Source organism: Bombina bombina, chromosome 6 (genome assembly GCF_027579735.1).
Source record: "Bombina bombina isolate aBomBom1 chromosome 6, aBomBom1.pri, whole genome shotgun sequence".
NCBI lineage: Eukaryota > Metazoa > Chordata > Amphibia > Anura > Bombinatoridae > Bombina > Bombina bombina.
Window position 1 is genome coordinate 317,120,412 of NC_069504.1, and position 24,462 is coordinate 317,144,873.

Here is a 24,462-nt window from a genome sequence, read left to right on the forward strand (position 1 = left end):
TGTTTGGTGACAATTGTAGGTATGACCTTATGCTTTTTTTGCATGTGGAACAAATCTAGGTCTAGCTGGAATGATACTGGTATGCCAGTATTTTTAAGGTTCAGGTCAAAGTTGAAAATAAAGATTAAATAAAGAAATAAATATGCTATTATGGTGAAACTTTTTCTAAGTGCATTGGAATCTATGTTTAAAAAAAATATTTAAAATCAGTCCTAGCAGCTTTAGTTTCTGCTTTATGCTGTATAATATTTATGCAAATGTATGCTAATGAGCATGGCAACTACTTTTTTTTCCAGAAAAGGTAGCAAACCTATATAGGTCATAAAAGCTTACTTATGCATATGTATATTTTAAAATCTGTCTTGGCTCAATGTGCATATAACATGCTTGCTACCCTTACACAGGGTTTGCTACTAAATATGAAATACAGATAATGTCTTCACATTATGAACATTGAATGTTCTGTCTTCCTTACATCATTTCGGAATTGGGCTATGTGAGGATTTTCAAACTTCAGTACCTGCTTTTATTTAATACACTTTCATGAATATAAGTCAATATAATTTGAGTACAGACTCATAAATGACTAAATACATACAGGCCTACTTCATGTTCATTAAAATATTTCATTATGTTGCCAAGTTTTTGTTTTTCAATGTTGCTGTATTAATATTGCCATTTTTTCCCACCTCCCTAGATACTTAATTAAATGTTGTGATTTTGTTTTTTACTGGTAAACCCGTTGTCTGTTTAATTGTTCTCAAATTTCCAAACATCTATTTAATTCCATTGACATGAACAGTCAGCAGGCTCCTGGATGACATACATAACTTCAGTACCATTTCCTGAGCAGTAAAGTGGCACAGTAAGATTTTGTACTCCATTCTCTCGACAACATTTACAGAATCTTATATGGCTATCAAGGTTGACATTAAAGATTGTTGCAGAAGGACATTTCCCATCACATGAAGCCACTGTTATCTGTAGAATCAAAAGAAAAGTAAGAATTGTAGTAGTGTACAAACAACAAAAAATTGCATTTGCCAAAGACTGAAACTTGTCAGTGGAAACTGGAAACATTAACAAAAATAATTTATTTTTAAAGAAATTTAAAAATTATCTATACCTAAGTTTAAACAAAAGAAATCTTTATATATATATATATATATATATATATATATATATATATATATATATATATATATATATATATATATATATATATATATATATATATATATATACTGTGTATATATATATATATATATATATATATATATACTTTTCTTTCTATGTGTCTTTGTGAAAGTGTACACAGATATAATTTAAGTATATATATATATATATATATATATATATATATATATATATATATATATATATATATATATACTATATATATACACACACACACATACAAAGAGACACACACCCACACACTATATGGCCAAAAGTATGTGGACACCCCTACTGACACCCCTACTGATAATTTTAGCCATGTCCATCATAAACAGGTGAATAAAATCCAATGCAGTACAATGGGTCATTTAATGATTAATTTAAGTTACGTTTTTTTTTAATAATAATAACTTTTGCACTACTAAAAATCAGAAAAATCCATAACCCTATAAACTCACATTACCTATATACCAATAATCACCCTGTTAAAATCCCTACAAAAATATAGACACCTTTATCTATAAAAAAGGATCAATCAACATATAGCCCCTTCAACCTGTGAGGTAATCACTAAACCCACAAAATCACCATTTTATTTGTTAACAACAGATAAATATTTCAGGTTTTTTATTTTGGGAGTTAACAATTTCAAGTTTCAGGGGTATTAACGGCAGAAGCATTTTGAGATTGTGATCACTGGAAAACACACTGACAATACTGGTTGAAGTTCATTATCTGCCAAAGACAAGCACAAGATGGTGAAAAACCCATAGTAGCATAACTGATAGACTTACCGGAGTTTGGCTAAAACAGTCACTTTTCCGTATTGTGGTTCTGACTGCCACTTTCTGACAAATCTTTTCTTCCTTTGCACCTGATGAGAGAGGAATTAAAAATAATTAATTAAATATATCAGCAAACATCAATATAAAAATATATCAGTGTAAAAAAAACAATATGCATATTTTAGATTTGTAACTATGCTTGCTCATTCCACAGTTTTAGGAATATAAATCAGGCCATCCTTAACTAAATACTTTCAATATATTTAGCAACTTTGTTGATGTGTTTTATTGGACAAAACAGGTAAGACAATTATTTCATTATTGTATATGATCCTACAGAAAATTGCTTCTTTTGTACCACACTCAACTTTCATATGCATAATATTATATATAATTTTTACAGAAAAAGATTTCAAAAGAGCTGTATTTCCTCTTTTTTAATTATAGAATTATACAGCAGATTATTTTCCAATAAAAAAGCTTTTAGAAAATGTTACATAAAAACTGGGAGATGTTTGTGTATGAATTGAATGGCAATCTTACAAACTGGATATAATAATAATTAAAAAAAAATAGTGGTAGCAATTAACAATCATCAGTTAATAAAGGCTGTACAGGAAAGATTATCTGTATTTTTAACATTATTGTTATCAGTAGGAATCCTTATCAGTGGGAAAGAAACTGAAATACAATAATTGGGGGTTCTGTTTAATTTATTATATATAAAAATGTTAATTCACAGTATGTTATGAAGGAGAAATAAAATCAACAGTATTACATATGTTTTATTTCTACACTTAAAATATGTTCTATGCCATAAAATGATAACCATTAAGTATTTCTTTAGTAGATTTGAGGACAATTAAAAAACAGAAAAACATTTCAAAATTCTTATAAGTTGCAATTACAAAAGTAAATAAAAATTGATTTAAAAAATAAGAATAAAAGTCATAAAATATGGGAACAATAACAAGTAACAGAGATGCAAAACGTGTTTACGTTTAGATAAGTAGATATATAGGTCAGTCCTTTTGAACACATCTAAAAGTCTAGATGAATTTGATTATCTGCCTAGTTCCAAGGAGCCAATAATAATGCATTTCTAAATTGTATAATATAAACTTTGCATCATTCATTACTTCAGTTTGAAGATTATTAATATTTTTATGAGTAAAACAAACTGAAAAAATAATACTATAGAATAATAGCACAAAATAATTATACACGTATTTGTGTTGTTGAAATAAAAACATTTATTTCCACTTCAAATGAAAAATCCATGGAAATTAAATTAGTGTCTTTAAAAAAAATCTAAAATTATTTGTTATTCATTACTATTAATAATAAATGCAATAATTATATTCCATAAAAAATATTTACAACAGGTTTTGATTTTTTCATACATGCAAGAACTTTAAACAAGGGATTCATTTTTGGTATTGTAGAAGAACTATAAAATAAACATTTACACATTATTTTTGTATCATTTAATAAGCCTATTTTCTTGATAAAAATAGATATTTTTTGTTTTATTTTTTTTAGCCGAATGATTGTGGGCATAAACAAAACACACAAACAAATAGTAAATGTGCTAAAAGTACTGGCGTAGCCTTTATGAGTGTATTTATTATATTCCATAATAGGGTATCTCTGTTTTAATAAGATGGTAGATTAAGAAAATATATAGTACTGTTGTATACAACACAAAAAAATATGCATTCAAAAGTAATAGTTTTAATAAATTTACATCATGATGATTTCTTTTGTAGTCTTTTCTCAACCTCACAACCCATTACTGTCCATGTTAAAAAAAAAAATATTTGTATGGAAATAAACCTTTGTAATTGTTTCCTTAAGGGTTACAATTAATTGTATCAGTCACACCTCACTAATGATGCAGAATTAGTATTTGAGATAATAAAAATGTAAAAAACATAAATGTAGCAGGACATGTCAACGGTGTACTATCTTGTATGGGAACAGGTACTAGCATCTTAAAAAGTGCGTTAATTATGCAGTTTTACATTATTCTACAGATTACTATGCAGACATCATAATCTTGTGAAAACTTCTAAAAGTCATACTGTATATCCTAAAGAACAAAGTGGTAACCCACTTGAAACTGGCGAAAAAAAAGTTTATCACTATAAAATGTTTCATTAAATTATTATAAACAGCTTGGAGATGTTAAGGGTGGTGTGTGATTGAAATTTTCAAATAATCTACATTAGGAAGAAAGCATTTTCAGAAAAAATAGGTTTTTGATAACAAAAAATGGAGGGAAGAAGGTTGAGTGATAATAATAATAATAATAATAATAAATAATAATAATTACACCGAGGGTAGTAGATTTAAAATATGCTGACTAGGTAGGCCTTTTGTTTTATATCTGCAACAGAAAATTGTGTGAGTCGGTCAGAGAGAATGATAAATCATCATGATGGATATACAAAAAGTAAGAACTGAGTGCATTTATTTTATGTGCTTATGGTATAGTAATTATATATGTGTGTGTGTGTGTATGTATATATGTGTATATATATATATATATATATATATATATATATATACACTGTGTGTGTATGTATATATATATATATATATATTCCTCATCATACAGATCCTGGATCTAAAATATCTCTTCAAATTATCAATTAGCATTTTAAGAAAACAAAAATAGACATTAAACAATTATAGTACCTGGTTCACAATTTATTTTAGCAGTAGGAACTACGGGGGTAATGGTAAAGGGTAATACACCCATTCCAGAACCTGGCAGAATTATTAGGAATATAAGATTTTGGTATAATTAAACATTTTGACACAAATAACATGTTAATTAATTCTTACACTGCCAAGTGATTTCTTGCTTGTCAGATACAATGAGATTAATACAACTGATATGTTTTCATTAAAAACAAATATCACACCAGGAGTTCCTATCGTACACATATAGCAGTGTCAACAAACATAACTTTACAATGATTGTAATGAAGCTATGGCAAGGTAAGAATTAAATACATGGATTGGCTCTGCATGCATTTAATCAAGCTTTTTATGGTTTTTTTGCCCATTAAAACCCTTACAACTGCAATCCCACATTCTTATGAAAATTGTATTTCCCATAGAGCACATGCTTTTAGTTCTGATGTTTAATGAGCAGTTAAGTTAGCATATTCATGTTAAAAAGAGACGTGTTTTAGTTTTCAAAATCCCAAAGCCATATTTTTTCTGAAGTATAACACTGACTTTCTTGGGACCACAGAGGTTATTTTTACTGTAACTCTTTAAATAGCATACGATAATGGAACCAAATACAATGGAGCCTCAAGGATTTAACTTTTCACGATAGTGAGAAATTATATGCTTCACATCAATATAAAGGTAGATTTATTTTTCTAGAAAATAAGTACGTAGTCCACTAACCCTGCTGTATGTACAACGAAAGACTTTTGTTCACACACATGCAAACATATATTTAAAGGGACATAATACTCATATGCTAAATCACTTGAAACTGATGCAGTATAACTGTAAAAAGCTGACAGGAAAATATCACTTGAGCATCTCTATGTAAAAAAGGAAGATATTTTACCTCACAGTTTCCTCAGCTCAGCAGAGTAAGTTCTGTGTTTAAAGTTATACTCAGCTGCTCCCAGCTGCAGGTAAAAATAAAAAAAAAATGAAGAAATGAACAGCAGCCAATCAGCATCAGCAGTGCTGAGGTCATGAACTCTTTTACTGTGATCTCATGAGATTTGACTTAACTCTCATGAGATTTCATAGTAAGCTTCCTTTACCTGATTGGTGAAATAATATGAGAGTGCACGATGCTCATCCTTTCAGCTGTCCTAGGACAAACACACTAAAATGCTGCTTCAAAAATCCTTTACAATGGGAGGTGGCTACTGAGGAACTTTTGAGGTAAAATATCTTTCTTTTTTACATAGAGATGTTCAGGTGATATTTTCTAGTCAGCTTTTTACAGCTATACTGCATCACTTTCAAGTGTTTAAACATTTGGGTATTATGGCCCTTTAATGATTTCCTGTTTCAAAAATACAATGACTCATGGTTTTCTTTAATGTCTGTGCCTTTAGTATTGAACTATTAGAGGATAATTCATGCGTTACAACATTTTTACATCTCAGGTTGAAAAACAAATGTGGCATGAAGCTTTGTATGTTACTGCAAAAAAATAAATTATTTTATGCAAAATGAATTTGAAAAAAATGTATTGTGATCCACTGCATATTAGTTTTCTTTTCTTATTTTAAATATATAACTATCGTTATACTCCAGAATGATAGGGTTAAAATCACCATGTAATCAGCCGTGAAAAGTAAGCAAGGCCTGTGAGTGCTAGTTGTTAAAGAAATCAATTGTGATTGTGCCGGCCATTGCATGCTTTCTCCCTTCCTTATGTCCCAGCAGATAAGTTAAATGAAACCACAGCTCTCCAAAATAAAGCAGAAACTAGCCCATAATGCAGCTTTTATTCACTTACATATCTTGCAGCAGCCATCATTATAGGTCTGTATAGTTCCACCATTCTAAAAGAAAAAAGTAAAACAAAGAACATCAAAATATAATTTGCTCAACGTTTTCCCTATCAAGTTAAAACAAGTACATGCAAAGCTGTCAATGGAATTGTTGAAGTACTACCCAGTAATAAGTTGGCCTATAGCAACGTAGCCAATTAACAGCATGCATTCTAAACTCCTGAGAGGATCTCCAAATACTCAGCACCCTTTGTATGAGTAGTGCCTGCATATAATGAGGAATTTTTCTAGGTCTTCTATCAAAATTAAAGCAGACTAGGAGATTATATATCTATGGAGAGGCAATTAATTCCAGTTAATAAATTCAAATGGCGAGTAGGCCAATTTTAAAGTCTGTAATCCAATTTTGAATCAATTCAAGATGATACAACATTGAATGGCTTAAAGGAATCTGAAATGAAGCAAATGCTTTATTAACAATTTGACGCGTCAACAGACAGGTCAGTTTAAGTTGAGTTAGTTCCCAAATCAGTCTAGGATTGTTTTAATTTTTAAAAATTAATGGCTGTGTGGGGATAGTGTGACTTTTGTCTGACACAAAGTGCCTGTTTTTTAAGTTTTTTCACCCTGCTTTTTAATTAATTAATTTCATTTTTTTTTCAATCTTTAAGTGGTTGGAAACATATTGCTTTTATATATATATCCTATTGTTTTTAATTAATCATTTTAGTTTATTCTTTACAAGTTTGTTGTTGTTTTATAGGATTAATCTCCGTAATACTATTAAGAAGTAAAAAAAAAAAGATGACTAGAATGTCATATGTTTTTAAATAGATCTTGAATTATACATAACATTTTTCCTTAAAATATTTAGAAATATGGATTTTTATGAAAAAAAAATCAAAATGTGTATCTGGTTTGAAAGTCAAAAGGCAAGTCCGTCGTAAAGTAATTATTTACAACTAACAAAAAACAACCTAAGATGTTTTAAATCAATAAAAATATAGAAAGCCTTATTTTTATAAGGTAAGAAGTTCATAACGGAGAAATATGATTAAAGCAATTTTATATTTACTGTCACTTTAAGAACCTTACTCAGTTGTAAAGATAGAGGTTTTAATTATTATTAGGGCATATAAGACAGGGAAAGCTAAGTAAATACAATTAATGCAATGAAAACACGCTGCAATTCTTAACACACATATTATGACAAGGGAAACAGATGTTTTAAAATGTAAACATTTTAATTGAATGTATGTTATATTAGCATAAAATAATAGTTCATCAAAATACTATAATAATATTCCATTTAAAATGTATAATTTAATTATAAATTAAATATATGTAAATGTTAATATTTAATATGGAATTGAAACATAAAAAATAATTATACATTCTATTTAATAGCTTAGTAATATTAAATTAAAGTTAAAACAGTCCATTTGAATATCGTCCATGTGTTAGATACTAAGCGCCCGAGGATCAAAGACTCGACGGCATAGAGAGAAATCACATAAAATGGTTGGATTGTTTTTTAAATCTTATATTGTAATGTACGGGTCCCTTTTTAACTTCAAGAACCCTGCACATTGAGATAAGCAGATCTTAAGCTAAAATGTTTGTTTCACAAATTATTTGAGGGACCTCACTATACCGGCGAGAATTTCTAGATCATCTCACCAGAGCAGAGAACTTTAGATCATTCAGTCAGTTTGTAATTTAGTTTCAAAGGTTATATATATATATATATATATATATATATATATATATATATATATATATATATATATATATATACACACACACACACATATATATATATATATATATATATATATATACAGTATATATACAGTATATATACATACATACATATTCACCCTGTAAATTTAACCCCTCACTGCTTCATTTAGTTTAAGAATTATACAACAATTTTTTACCTTAGAAAACAAACCTCACACTATATTTGGGGGGCAATTAGGGGACATTTAGAAAATTAATCAGAGATCTGATCTTTGGTTAATTTTTGGAGCTCGAGGTAGCAATAACCAGTAACTTGTAATGGCTGGTTATTTATCGCACGCCTGTAAATGGTCAAATGTTTCCGTTTAAATTAGCGCTCCACTTGTAATCTAGCCCTTAAAGTGTTTTTGAGGTTCCAGGATGAATGGGAGTCTGCTAATGACATAATTTAAAATGGAGCCAAAAACCATTGGTTACCCTTATACAAACACATATATATCATAAACACATTTCTTATATATCTTTTGTAAAGCATGTCATATTATTAAGTTTATTAGCAATGGTGCTTTAATACTACAGTGAGTTATATTAGAACTAAAAATTTAATGTTCTATAAAGAGGTAATTATTAAAATTTGTGTTTTAAAATGTATATACATTGTTCTAGCCAATCTCTAGCAAGAGGCATGTATTAAAAACATTTTAAAGGTATATGTAGTATTCTATTAAGTAATCTGCTAATAATAATAAACTTAGTGCTTTCTCATTTTACATCTTTTAGATGATGAGGCATTGACTCCTGGTGTGTGACCTTCTAGTATATTTAAAGCTATGGGCAATGTGGTATAATCCCATTAAGGAAAAATACTATGGAACGGAAGGTTTTAAATGGATAGGGGATCCTGGGCTTTTACTCTTCAGTTCCAAACACTGACCTCTGTAACTCTTTGAAAGTTGCAGTTCATGATATTCACCTGCCTCTGATGCCCTGTATAGCTCTACGGAAATTCTTCCTGAATGTAAATTTCACATAGGTCTTGCCTCTGACATTAATTCATTTCTGTTGTTTGAGTATCTGGGCTCTGTTTAAACTCCAAAATTAAAGGGACAGTTCACCCAAAAACTTTCTCCCCTTTAAATTATTCCCAATGATCCTTTTTACCTGCTAGAGTGTATTAAATTGGTTGCAAGTAGCTCCTTTACTCTTATTTCATCATTTGAAATAGCTGATTTAGCTTGTGGTTTCCCAACCTATACTGAAAGTTTTGATACTGGCGTATACGCTATTGACAAGCCTAAGTAAACACAGCCAGCAGAAGAGATTACACTTTTAGTGGGATGCAGGATAGTTAAGTAATAAAATGATAATTTTCCATTGTTCTCTCTATGTATTGAGCTTTGGTGCTCCAGACAAATATAAGATAAGGAAGCAAGTCTGTGTACATAAAAGTGATAACATAATGAGATCTGATATTAACCCATTGTAATAGGCTGTGGTTTCAAAGCACAAAACCAGCTACTTCATATACACAAATAACCCCGAAAATGCAATTTCTCAAATATTTTATACTCTGCAGTTGGTATAACAAGTAATTTAAAATACTTTAATGGAAAAACAATTTTACAGTGTACTGTCCCTTTAACAATATGCAGAATAAATGGAGGGTTGACACAAGGTGGCTTTGCAGCATCATCCATATATTGTGAGCTGAAGAACATAACATGGGCAGCATATATTGTGGTGGTACATGAGGAAGATGTTGCGCTGGTGGTGCTCTATTTGGCGCATACACTGTATGCAGAAGTAGTGGTAGAATAGTTGTCACCTCCTTTATATGGGAAGTCTACAAATTAATTTTTGGATGAACTAGGATATGATGTAAAACATGTTAAGTGTTTGTTCAGCATAAGCAGAGCACTACCAACATCTCCTTTCCCCCAGGAGATAGGAACTGGTTAAAGAATGGTCGCTTCCTGTTTGTTTGGAGCTGTTACAACAACAAATTATATTTGTCTAAAAACTAAAATAAATGCAATAAATAAATGGAAGCTAAGGTCTCATTGTGGCTGCTGAATATCATATCATATACAGTATATATATATATATATATATATATATATATATATATATATATATATATATATATATATATATATATATATATATATATATATATATATATATATATATATATATATACACAGGTGAAACTCGAAAAATTAGAATCGTGCAAAAGTTAATTTATTTCACTAATGCAACTTAAAAGGTGAAACTAATATATGAGATAGACTCATTACATGCCAAGCAAGATAGTTCAAGCCATGATTTGTCATAATTGTGATAATTATGGTTTACAGATCATGAAAACCCCAAATCCACAATCTCAGAAAATTAGAATATTATGAAAAGGTGCAATATTCTAGGCTCAAAGTGTCCCATTCTAATCAGCCAATTAAGCCATAACACCTGCAAAGGGTTCCTGAGCCTTTAAATGGTCTCTCAGTCGGAATCACAATCATGGGAAAGACTGCTGACCTGACAGTTGTGCAGAAAACCATCATTGACACTCTCCATAAGGAGGGAAAGACTCAAAAGGTAATTGCAAAAGAAGTTGGATGTTCCCAAAGTGCTGTATCAAAGCACATTAATAGAAAGTTATGTGGAAGGGAAAATTGTGGAAGAAAAAGGTGAACAAGCAGCAGGGATGACCGCAGCCTGGAGAGGATTGTCAGGAAAAGGCCATTCAAAAGTGTTTGACTTTCACAAGGAGTGGACTGAGGGTGGAGTTAGTGCATCAAGAGCCACCACACACAGACGGATCCTATACATGGGCTTCAAATGTCGTATTCCTCCTGTCAAGCCACTCCTGAACAACAAACAACGTCAGAAGCGTCTTACCTGGGCTAAAGAAAAACAGACCTAGTCTATTGCTCAGTGGCCCAAAGTCCTCTTTTCTGATGAGAGCAAATTTTGCATCTCATTTGGAAACCAAGGACCCAAAGTATGGAGGAAGAATGGAGAGGCACACACTGCAAGATGCTTAAAGTCAAGTGGGAAGTTTCCACAGTCTGTGTTGATTTGGGGAGTCATGTTCTCTGCTGGTGTTGGTCCACTGTGCTTCATTAAGTCCAGGGTCAACGCAGCCGTCTACCAGGAAATTTTGGAGCACTTCATGCTTTCTTCCGCAGATGAGCTCTATGGGGATGCTGACTTCATTTTCCAGCAGGACTTGGCACCTGCCCACACTGCCAAAAGCACCAAAACCTGGTTCAATGACCGTGGGATTACTGTGCTTGATTGGCCAGAAAACTCGCCTGACCTGAACCCCATAGAGAATCTATGGGGCATTGCCAAGAGAAAGATAAGAGACTTGAGACTGAACAATGCAGAAGAGCTGAAGGCCGATACTGAAGCATCCTGGTGTTCCATAACACCTCAGCAGTGCCACAGGCTGATAGCTTCCATACCACGCTGCATTGAGGCAGTAATTGCTGCAAAAGGGGCCCAAACCAAGTACTGAGTACATACAGTATGCATGCTTATACTTTTCAGAGGTCCGATATTGTTCTATGTACAATCCTTGTTTTATTGATTGCATGTAATATTCAAATTTTCTGAGATTGTGGATTTGGGGTTTTCATCAGCTGTAAGCCATAATCATCGAGTTTCACCTGTATATCACTTAATTGCCCTGTTTTAGCTTTTCAAATGTAAACATGCCCTGAGCAAGCTGTGAAATCATTTTTGTTTATTATAGCTTGTTGGTGGCAAGAATTATATAAAATGTCAAATGGTTTTCTAATAGGGAAATAATTTTATAATACAGCTCTGCAGAATATGTTAGCGCTTTATAAATAAAGTATAATAATAATATTAATAAAGCTCTTTAATGCATCTTTGCTTAATCTATAAATAAAAATAAGTTATTAATCTTTATAAAGTTTACCACCTAGCATTGGATAGAAAGGCCAAAATTGATATGTGCATGGGTGCATGGGTGCATTTCAATTTTAAATAGAAGCGTTTTTTTTGCAATATACTTTCATTAGAAATGCAAAAAAAAAAAATGCTTCTAGTAAAAGTTGTTACTGTTTTTCAACGGCATATACACATATGCTATAAGCGCCCCTGCACCACCATTCAAACACCAAACTCTCTTAGAGAGTCAGCAGTGGCTTGCATGACACAAATGAAGTCTTCACAGACACACTTTACACCACCGCCAGATCTTTGAGCTGGAAAACTCATGCACAGGCCTTCACAGCATATATGCGTTTGTCACTGAAAAACAGAAATCACTTTTGCTAGAAACATATTTGCTAATGGAACTATTTAGCAAAAATGATTATTTTTAAAATTTAAATGCACCCATGCTCATTTTAATTTTAACCCTTTAATAACATTTGAGTCTACATTGTTGTTTCACTAAAATATAAGCAGTTTAGCTTCCAGGGCAAAAATGTCAAATTAATGACAATGCATTTAAACTTAATAAATTACTTATTTATTTATTTTAAAAATAAATACCCTGCAATGCCTATAGCTATCTTTTCCATAATTATTTTACAGATCATGATTAAAGGGACATAACAGATATTTTCTCTTTGTGACATCTAAAGAGCACATTTTAATAAATATTATTTTATATATAAAAGCAGTGGTTGTGTTTCATAACAACAAACATTCTTAACATATTTAAATAGTGCTCGTTCATGTGCATGAGTTTAATGTCCCTTTAACATGAAAAAATATGAATATTACAACAAGTCAACACAAACATTTTATTTGAATTGATAACACAAACCTTCAGACATGCACTCTCATTAAAAGGGGGGCAAACAACACTAGCTCCCAGTATCATAGCACCTACTGCTGTTTTTGTGCATTCATATTTGGTACAGTTTGAAATCCATGTACTTCCCACCTGGAAAACAAAATAAACTTTATGATATAACAAATATATATATTTGTGAACTCTCTATCCAAATATCAAACAGCCGCCACTGTTTTCAATGGAATTTATCAAAAAACTTTATTAACAAATTATCAGCATGACATTTCACACCTTTCCTGAATACTTGAATGCTTATATGCATACAAACATACATACACATAGTAAAACACAACCCACTTGAATTAAATTGACTGCCGAAAGTAGAAAAGGATTAAAAACATTTTCTGACTAAAATGTGACTGACAAAGAGATTAGGCTACAGATGATACCAGATATGTATGGCTTTGAGAAATAAGATTTAACAAGAAAACTATAATACAAAATAACAAAATGGAGTTCATGAAAAATATATGGAAAAACAAAGTTAAAAAGCAAAGTAAATTAACAATTTTGGAAATAAATATCCTAAAAATAAATGTTTTAATTTTCTCTTACAAATACATACATGCAATTTTAGAGAAAAACTAGCAATTTTTTTTAGATTTTTTTGCTAACACTCTGTTTAAACAGAATAGCTTTTTGGCAATTAGAATGCTGCTAATTGCAGCTGCACACCTTACTTGAAATTCCTGGCAGTAAAGGGATTAATCAGAAACACCTAGATTACGAGTTTTGCGTTAGAAGCTGTGCGGTGCTAATGAGCAGTTTATGCTTACCACTCATTCACAGACAGCGCTGGTATTACGGGTTTTTAGATACACAGCGTTAGCCGCAAAATAGTGAGCGAAGAGCAAAATTTAGCTCCACATCTCACCTCAATACCAGCGCTGCTTACGTTAGTGGTGAGCAGGTAAAACATGCTCGTGCATGATTTCCCCATAGGAATCAATGGGGGAGAGCCGGCTGAAAAAAAACTAACACCTGCAAAAAAGCAGCGTACAGCTCCTAACGCAGCCCCATTGATTCCTATGGGGAAATAAAAGTTATGTCTACACCTAACACCCTAACATGAACCCCAAGTCTAAACACCCCTAATCTGATGCTTATTAACCCCTAATATGCCGCCCGACATCGCCGACACCTGCATTATATTATTAACCCCTAATCTGCCGCTCTGGACACCGCCGCCACCTACGTTATAGTTATGAACCCCTAATCTGCTGCCCCCAACATCGCCGAACCCTACGTTATATTTATTAATGCCTAATCTGCCGCCCACAACGTCGCCACCAACGTCTTGGATCTCCTCCAAAGGAGTCTCTACTTGACCTCATACCGATAAGATGCCGCACTAGACACAGTGGCAATACCAACTGCAGGTTGCCATAGAAGACCTTGATGAACATACATCTTCAAATAAGCCTCCCGCGTTTTATCCATAGGATCCTTAAAAGAGCAGCTATCCTCCAAAGGAATAGTAGTTCTCATAGCCAGAGTAGAAATGGCCCCTTCTACTTTAGGCACCATATCAAGTATTTATTAAGTTTACTAGATTTCTTAGGGTTGACAACGACAGGCAGATCAGAGTCATCCAAAGTAGCCAAAACCTCCTTTAACAGTATGCAAAGGTGTTCAAGCTTAGATCTGAAGGATACAACTTCAGCATCAGATGAAGGAATTATATTGTGCGAATCTGAGATTTCACCCTCAGATGCTACAGACGTCTTTTCCTTATCAGACTTATGAATAAGGACAACCGGAGTAGCAGCAATGATACAGAAACCTTACTTTCTGAATCTCTTATGTTCCTTATGCATCTACCCTTTAGTATAGGAAAAGCAGATAATGCCACAGATAGCTATGAATATACCTGGGCAACAAGTTCTGCCAGCAAATAAACTCCTCCAGGAGATTGAGAGGAACCGCAGGGCACTGCATGTGACACCATAAAGACTTGGGACTTTTGAGGATAAAGCTGTGATATTGCATAAACAGAATCATCCTGAGAGACATGAGGTTAACAAACTTTCAGCTAGATTGCGAGTTTTGCATTAGAGGCTATGCGGTGCTAACAAGCAGTTTATGGTCACCGCTCACTTGCAGACAGTGCTGGTATTATGGGTTTTTACAAACCCGGCGTTAAACACAAAAAAGTGAGCGAAGAGCAAAATTTAGTTCCACATCTCACCTCAATACCAGCGCTGCTTACGTTAGAGGTGAGCTGCTAAAACGTGCTCGTGCACGATTTCCCCATAGGAATCAATGGGGGAGAGCCGGCTGAAAAAAAATCTAACACCTGCAAAAAAGCAGCGTAAAGCTCCTAACGCAGCCCCATTGATTCCTATGGGGAAACACATTTTATGTCTACACCTAACACCCTAACATGAACCCGAGTCTAAACACCCCTAATATTACACTTATTAACCCCTAATCTGCCGCCCGACATCGCTGACAACTAAATTATAATTATTAACCCCTAATCTGCCACTGAGGACACCGCTGCCACCTACATTATACTTATGAACCCCTAATCTGCTGCCCCCAATATCGCCGAACCCTACATTATATTTATTACCCCTAATCTGCCACCCCCAATGTTGCCGCATCCTAACTACATTTATTAACCCGTAATCTGCCGCCCACAACGTCGCCACCACTATAATAAAGTTATTAACCCCTAAACCTAAGTCTAACCCTAACCCTAACCCTCCCTAACTTAAATAATTCCTATTTAAAACTAAATACTTACCTATAAAATAAACCCTAAGATAGCTACAATATAACTAATAGTTACATTGTAGCTAGCTTAGGGTTTATTTTCATTTTACAGGCAACTTTGTATTTATTTTAACTAGGTAAAATAGTTATTAAATAGTTATTAACTATTTAATAACTACCTAGCTAAAATAAAGACAAATTTACCTGTAAAATAAAACCTAACCTAAGTTACAATTACACCTAACACTACACTATAATTAAATTAATTACCTAAACTAAATACAATTAATTACAATTTTAAAAATTATCTAAAGTACAAAAAAAACACTAAATTACAGAAAATAATAAAATAATTACAAGATTTTTAAACTAATTACACCTACTCTAATCCCCCTAACAAAATAAAAAAGCCCCCCAAAATAAAGAAAAGCCCTACACTACACTAAATTACAAATAGCCCTTAAAAGGGCCTTTTGCAGGGCATTGCCCCAAAGTAATCAGCTCTTTTACCTGTAAAAAAAGTACAAATACCCCCCCAACATTAAAACCCACCACCCACACAACCAACCCTACTCTAAAACCCACCCAATCCCCCCTTAAAAAAAACTAACACTAACCCCTTAAAGATCACCCTACCGTGAGACGCCTTCACCCAACCGGGCAGAAGTGGTCCTCCAGACGGGCAGAGGTCTTCATCCAAGTCAGGCAGAAGAGGTCCTCCAGATGGGCAGAAGTCTTCATCCAGACGGCATCTTCTATCTTCATCAATCCGGTGCGAAGCGGCTCCAGCTTCAAGACATCCGACGCAGAGCATCCTCTTCATCCGGAGTCTTCTTCAACAATGACGATTCCTTTAAGTGACGTCATCCAAGATGGCATCCTTTCAATTCCGATTGGCTGATAGAATTCTATCAGCCAATCGGAATTAAGGTAGGAAAAATCCTATTGGCTGATGCAATCAGCCAATAGGATTGAGCTTGCATTCTATTGGCTGATTGGAACAGACAATAGAATGCAAGCTTAATCCTATTGGCTGATTGGATCAGCCAATAGGATTGAACTTCAATCCTATTGGCTGATTGCATCAGCCAATAGGATTGTTCCTACCTTAATTCCGATTGGCTGATAGGTGTTGTAGTGTAAAATTCTTAACTACTGACTTTAAAATGCAGTACCAGGCTTGACAGGAAAGGGTCTACCGCTCACTTTTTGGAAGACTCGTAATACCGGCGCTATGCAAGTCCCATTGAAAATATAGGATACGCAATTGACGTAAGTGGATTTGCGGTATTTGCGAGTCTGGCCAAAAAGTGAACGGTACACCTGTACCTGCAAGACTCGTAATACCAACGGGCGTTAAAAAGCAACATTGGGACCTCTCAACGCTGCTTTTTAACCCTAATGCAAGACTCGTAATCTAGCCATTAGTTTGTAAGGTGTAAGAGATTACCCTCCCACTCCCTGATCGCTACCTGATCCTTTCCAAACAGCTCTCTTTCCTCCCTCACCACATAGGTCACCACCATCTTAATTACTGGCAGACAGTCAGTAAATATGCAGTGTGGGCTTTTAATATTATCATTATTATATTCTGCAGTGTAGTGATCCTTCCTCCACCCTCCCACCTCCCTAATACCCCCAAACAGCTCTATAATCCCACTCCGACTAGTGGTGGCCATTTTAGGTACTGGCAGCTGCCTGCCAGTAACCAATTTATAGGTATTTTTTTATTTCTATTTATTAATTTTATTTTTTTTCTGTTGTGTAGTGGTGACCCCTACCTCCCCCCTCCCTGAGATTGTTAGTTAGGGAGCTCCCCCCTACCAATTCCCCATTTTGCCATAATGTAGCTTCACATCCCTCCCATTAAAAAAAATTCTGCAGTGTAGGACCCCTCCCACTCCTTCCCCTACCTTCTCCCTCCACATTTGTGCCACCCATCCCACTTTCCCTCCTTTACAGTCCACCTGTGCAACGGAAGATTGTTACAAACAATGATACATAATATGTCAATGTCTGTAATTATCTGTAAATTTGCCTTCATATGATAACCGAGCACCAGTTGTGCTCAGTTACCATATCAAATAAACTGCTTGGGCTTCCAACAGTATGAAAGTAGATCTACGTTATACCGTACGATGGGCTTTGTTACGCATGACATAGATCTATGTCCATATGGCAGAAGGGATGTCTTACAAAATACAAGTCTAATGAAAGTTCAAACAATGTGGTTTATTTTCTACTTGTGTGGAAAAAATAACTTTCACAAAGATAGAAAAAAGTCTTACCTCATGCACATTTATTGTTCCATTTTCATTATAAAAAGTACATGACACGTTTTTGCAGGTACCACAACACATCTGATGGTTTGAAGATGGAATATACACCTGGTTCTAGAGAAGATTACATATTATGTTATTATTTTTGTATACAAATAAAGAACATTGTAATGTGAAATATTTAGACTAGATACATAGTTAAAGGGACATTGAACTAAAAAAAAAGTATGCATTAATCAAATAAACGATGTTAAACAATACACCTTTCAATGTACTCATTGTTTTAAATAGTTACCATTTCACGGCAATTGTTTTTTATAATTTTCTCATTTTCCAAACCCACTCCATGGGTATCGTTTCAAGGAGTCCTATCTGGGCTGACAACCCAGGTAGGAATATGGCGGCTTTTAGATGCTATGCGCCTGCGCAAGCTTCAGCAACGACATTGACTACGTCACTCACTGGAGCAAAAGAGGAAGCTTCGCTTTGAAGGTAAGTTCTATCGCTGAGAGAATATCCTGTATTTTGGCATTATTGGCTTCAGCTAAAGGAAAGTGCATGCGCGATAACACCGGACGGACTGCGCATGCCCAAGACGACGTAACATTCAGTTTATTATAAATAAGGGAAATGGACCAAGCTACCTGGGGATACCTCTAGCTGTGTACAAAGGCCGCCTAGCCGGCCAAAGGAAGAAGAATTTGGTGGTGTAATGTACAAAGCGCCTAAATGAAAGGCCGAGGTGATAATGAATGAGAACGTACCTAATAAAAACAGTGATAATAAAATCATACAGTAAAATTATACAATAAAAATTATCATGGATCCATGTAAACTGTACAGTAATTACAAATGACAGGTAAATTACAGTAATTGCATATGAGAGGTAAGATTGATGACCTGTGCAATAATTACAAGTGACAGGTGGAGTACATAAAATTGGTGTAAGTACCAAATATGAAGCTAGTGAGCAACAGTAGGTAGCAAAAACAAAAATAAAAGTCCAGCAACAAATGAAAAGCAAATGTCCAAAAGTCAATCAGGTCAATTGGTTCTATGTGAAGAAAAAATATCAAAATCGTTCCTTAGTGAAGTGAAGCAAGTGGAAAAATCCAAAAAGTGAAAAAAATTGAAAAAAATTAAAAATATGTCTACAATCAAAAAAATTATGAAAAAATGTGGGAATAAAAATAAAACCAAATGCAATGAGTAAATGTGATGCAGTAATCCTCAATGGGAAAACCAAAGGTGGGGTGCTATATACTTCTTGTATTTCATATATAGTTCTGCAAGCCCCTGGTATATAAGGCCCTTTTCAAGACAGTAATTCCTGTCTTTACTGTCTTGAAAAATGCCTTATATAGGCCAAAACGCGTCGAAAACTGGTAAGAACTATTTCAATATTATTTAATAGACCTGTACCATCTATACTATTATTTTTATTTTTTACAGGGACTTGCAGAACTATATATGAAATACAAGAAGTATATAGCACCCCACCTTTGGTTTTCCCATTGAGGATTACTGCACCACATTTACTCATTGCATTTGGTTTTATTTTTATCCCCACATTTTTTCAGCATTTTTTTGATTGTAGACATATTTTTCATTTTTTTTCACTTTTTGGATTTTTCCACTTGCTTCACTTCACTTCACTTAACTTTCAAGGAACCATTTTGATCTTTTTCTTCACATAGGACCAATTGACACAATTGGCTTTTGGACATTTGCATTTCATTCGTTGCTGGGCTTTTATTTTTGTTTTTGCTACCTACTGTTGCTCACTAGCTTCATATTTGTTACTTACACCAATTTTATGTACTCCACCTGTCACTTGTAATTATTTCACAGGTCATCAATCTTACCTCTCATATGCAATTACTGTAATTTATCTGTCATTTGTAATTACTGCACAGTTTACATGGATCCATGCTAATTTTTATTGTATAATTTTACTGTATGATTTTTATCACTGTTTTTATTGTATGCTTTTATGTGTCTTAAACTTCTTACACACATCTCATTAGGTACGTTCTCATTCATTATCACCTCTGCCTTTCATTTAGGCACTTTGTACATTCAGTTCATTATATTCATAGAATAGACCACGGTTTGGAGGATGTAAACGGGGATTAGACAGCCCATATTAGTGGGTTGTCTGGGATGACGTCAGGATAAAAAATATGAAATACTTTTTTGTATGTTACACGGATCGTTAGACATTGGAAGAAAGTGAATGTTATAAGTTTAACATTGATAAGAAGGTATATATAAACATTGTACACACCTTAAACAATTATTCAGTAATCCTTTAAACACTTTATTAAATATGAATATTGTATAAATATGATTTTACATGTTTTCAGCTACTGGACTGCAAAGGGCTCCAATGCACTTATATATATGTATACATATGTATTTAGATGTTTACATGTGTATATATGCCTGTAAATTCATATAAACACATATAAATAGATAAATACATATTTATACACATACACACACACACATATATATATATATATATATATATACTGTATATATACAGTGTATATATACAAGCACACATATATAGATATGTATATATAAATATTTAGACATATATATCTATGTAGCTCTATGTTGAAGCCCTTTGCAGTCCTTTATTTTTCTAACTCGTGAGACCTCATATCTTTGAACCATTATAACATTTTTACAATGCATTTTTTAAATAATTTTCATTAGATAGTGTTATTATAATTGCAACTGTACTGTTAAATATATTTTTTATGTTTTGTGCAACTTTTTAGTCAAATGTAACAGTTAAAGGGACAGTCTACTCCAGAATTTTTATTGCTTAAAAAGATAGAAAATCCCTTTATTATCCATTCCCCAGTTTTTCCTAACCAACACGCTTAAAAATAATATACTTCTTAACACTGTGATTACCTTGTATCTTCACCTGTGTAGACTGCCCCTTATTTAATTTCTTTTGACAGACTTGCATTTTAGCCAATCAGTGCTGACTCTTAGCTAACTCCACAGGAATGAGCTCAATGTTATCTATATGGCACACATGAACTAACGCTGTCAAGCTGTAAAAAAAACTGTCCAAATGCACTGAGATAAGAGGCGGCTTTCGAGGGATTAGAAATTAGCATATGCATAAGCCTACCTAGGTTTAACTTTCAACAAAGAATAGAGATCAAATCAAAATGTGATTATAAATTGTAAAGTTGTTTAAAACTGCATACCCTATCTGAATCATGAAAATGTAATTATGACTAGACTGTCCCTTTAATCAGAGCTCTGAAGTCACGCTATCGCGACGCACGTTAAATTCAGTTGCGCTCTAGCAAACGGATTTACTTTCAACCTGTAATACACGTGCTACTTCAGACACGCAAAAGGAGCCACGATAAACCCTTTTTCACTCGCGCGCAACAGTTAGCATGCCACTCCTAATCTAGTCCATGGAGGGAACATAACAGATGGATGTTATGTAGAGGGAGACTGAAAGAAAAAACAAGACCTTAGTGGTTACATCAAAGAGACAAGTTTTGGGATTTTTATAAACGCATAGTGTGTTTTTAAATATATCATATTGATAGATTGTTATTCAGCACATCACATTTTTACAAAGTGGTGGTAACAGGTGTTCTCTTGTTACCATGGGGAAATCAATTTTTAACAGCTGGCTTAGTTAGTTAGCCAGCCACTGATGATTGGCTGCAAGATTAAAGACTCGTTCTTGCATATAAATCCCCAAAACAATTATCAGTTGTCTAGTAGTAGTTTTGTTTTGGTGTATATAAATAATAACCCCCTTAAATCATATATTCTTTATTCTATACAATATAAATGATTAATTAATCTAGAAAGTAGTGGAAATGCAACTATTTGCCCATTTTAAATTACCTTTTTTTTTTTTAGAAATTACAGTGCTGTTGCCCATCTGCTTTAAGTTTATCATCTGACAAATGAATATCAACTGACTTGTTATTCATAACTGTTGTTAATCAACAGCAGCAAGAGCAATCCATCCTTAAACCGACAGATTGTTATTCATCATAACTAAACTATGTGTCCATAAACAAACATCAAAAAGGCACACAAGATTTACTGGGATTCCCCTGTAATATCCCCCTTAGCTATTATTGTATGTAAATCTGGTATTTAGTGTTGTTTTTCAGTATGCAATAGTAAACATTAGACAAGTGCATTCACAGTTAGACAAATGTTATAGAACAACTAAATATATGTTATTTGTTGTATTTTTCTAAAAATAGTAAATGAGCAGTCCCTTTAATAAAATGAACAAACAAATGCACGTGGCAAAAAAACATTAATTGAACCTGTTAAATATGTACTCTAAAGGTGGGAAAGGTTTGCGTGCAGGCAGGAAAGAATTGTCTGCAGGCTGGAATGGCTTGTCTGCAAATGGGAAAGACTTGTCTGCAAGTGGGAAAAGCTTTTCTGCAGGTGGGAAAGGCTTGTTTGGAGGTGGAAAAGGCTTATTTGCAGACGGGAAAGTCTTGTCTGCAGGTGGGAAAGGCTTGTTTGCAGGTGGGAAAGGCTGGTCTTCAGGTGGGAAATGCTTGTCTTCTCATAGGAAAAACTTATCTGCAGGTGGTAAAGGCTTGTGTGTAGGTGGGAAAGGCTTGTCTGCAGGTAGGAAAGACTGGTCTTCAGGTGGGAAATACTTGTCTGCAGGTGGTAAAGGCTTGTGTGCAGGTGGGAAATGCTTGTCTTCTCATAGGAAAAACTTATCTGCAGGTGGGAAAGGCGTGTGTGTAGGTGGGAAAGGCTTGTGTGTAGGTGGGAAAGGCTTGTCTGCAGGTAGGAAAGGCTGGTCTTCAGGTGGGAAATGCTTGTCTGCAGGTGTGAAAGCTTGTCTTCACATAGGAAAGGCTTGTCTGCAGGGGGTAAAGGCTGGTCTTCAGGTGTGAAATGCTTGTCTGCAGGTGTGAAAGCTTGTCTTCACATAGGAAAGGCTTGTCTGCAGGTGGTAAAGGCTTATGTGCAGGTGTGAAAGCTTGTCTTCACATAGGAAAGGCTTGTCTGCAGGTGGTAAAGGCTTATGTGCAGGTGTGAAAGCTTGTCTTCACATAGGAAAGGCTTGTCTGCAGGTGGTAAAGGCTTATGTGCAGGTGTGAAAGCTTGTCTTCACATAGGAAAGGCTTGTCTGCAGGTGGTAAAGGCTTGTGTGCAGGTGGGAAATGCTTGTCTTCACATAGGAAAAACTTATCTGCAGGTGGGAAAGGCGTGTGTGTAGGTGGGAAAGGCTTGTGTGCAGGTGGGAAAGGCTGGTCTTCAGGTGGGAAATGCTTGTCTTCTCATAAGAAAGGCTTGTCTGCAGGTGGGAAAGGCTTGTGTGTAGGTAGGAAAGGCTTGTCTGCAGGTGGGAAAGGCTGGTCTGCAGGCGGAAAAGGCTTGTCTGAAGGTGGCAAAGACTTGTGTGTAGGTGGGAAAGACTTGTGTGTAGGTAGGAAAGGCTTGTCTGCAGGTGGGAAAGGCTTGTGTGTAGGTGGGAAAGGCTTGTCTGAAGTTGGTAAAGGTTTGTTTGCATGTGGGAAAGGCTTGTGTGCAAGTGGGAAAGGCTTGTGTGTAGGTGGGATAGGCTTGTGTGTAGGTGGGATAGGCTTGTGTTTAGGTAGGAAAGGCTTGTCTGCAGGTGGGAAATGCTGGTCTGCAGGCGGAAAAGGCTTGTGTGTAGGTGGCAAAGGCTTGTCTGAAGGTGGTAAAGGCTTGTTTGCATGTGGGAAAGGCTTGTGTGTAGGTGGGATAGGCTTGTGTGTAGATGGGAAAGGCTTGCCTGAAGGTAGGAAAGGCCTGTCTACAGGTTGGAAGGCTGGTCTGCAGACGGGAAAGGCTTGTCTGCAGGTGATAAAGGCTGGTCTGCACGTAGGAAAGGCTGGTCTGAAGGTAGGAAAGGTGGGTCTTCATACATGAAAGATGGGTCTGCAGACAGGAAAGGCTAGTCTGCAGGTGGGAAAGGCTGGTCTGCACGTTGTAAAGACGGGTCTGCAGGCGGAAAAAAGCTTGTCTGCAGGCAGGAAAGGCTTGAAAATGTCACATTTACACTATTTATGTTGGAAATATTTTGACATTTTTATTTACGCTATTCAATAATTATTTAGCAATGTCCTTGTCAGATGGTTGATACTGGTGTCAGCCAATAAGTATGTTAGTTTTATTTATTTTTTCTGTTGAACAATTTCTCTGAATTTGTTTTTGACCATTAAACATCATATCAACTTGTTTCTTTAATACATACTTTTCAAATATGTTAAGGTAAAGACTAAAAATATGTTGTTATTCTTTATTCAAAACTGAAAGCTTAAAAAAGGCTTGTGTGGGAAAGGCTTGTGTGTAGGTGGAGAAAAGCTTGTCTGCAGGTAGGAAAAGCTTGTCTCCAGGTAGGAAAGGCTTGTCTCCAGGTA

The 24,462-nt window shown here is 34.5% G+C and overlaps 1 protein-coding gene across 1 annotated transcript in view; it reads right to left on the reverse strand.

The window, feature by feature from the left end:
• Positions 1–694: 694 nt before the first annotated feature.
• Positions 695–24,462, reverse strand: part of OTOGL (otogelin like) — a 410,237-nt gene continuing 386,469 nt past the window's right edge. The window contains exons 50-54 of the mRNA XM_053719241.1: positions 18,050–18,154; positions 13,014–13,133; positions 6,472–6,517; positions 1,974–2,053; positions 695–981 (exon numbers count right to left, since the gene is read on the reverse strand). Coding sequence (XP_053575216.1) covers positions 781–981; positions 1,974–2,053; positions 6,472–6,517; positions 13,014–13,133; positions 18,050–18,154 — 552 coding nt within the window. The 3' untranslated portion in view covers positions 695–780. The remainder of the gene's footprint in view (positions 982–1,973; positions 2,054–6,471; positions 6,518–13,013; positions 13,134–18,049; positions 18,155–24,462) is intronic.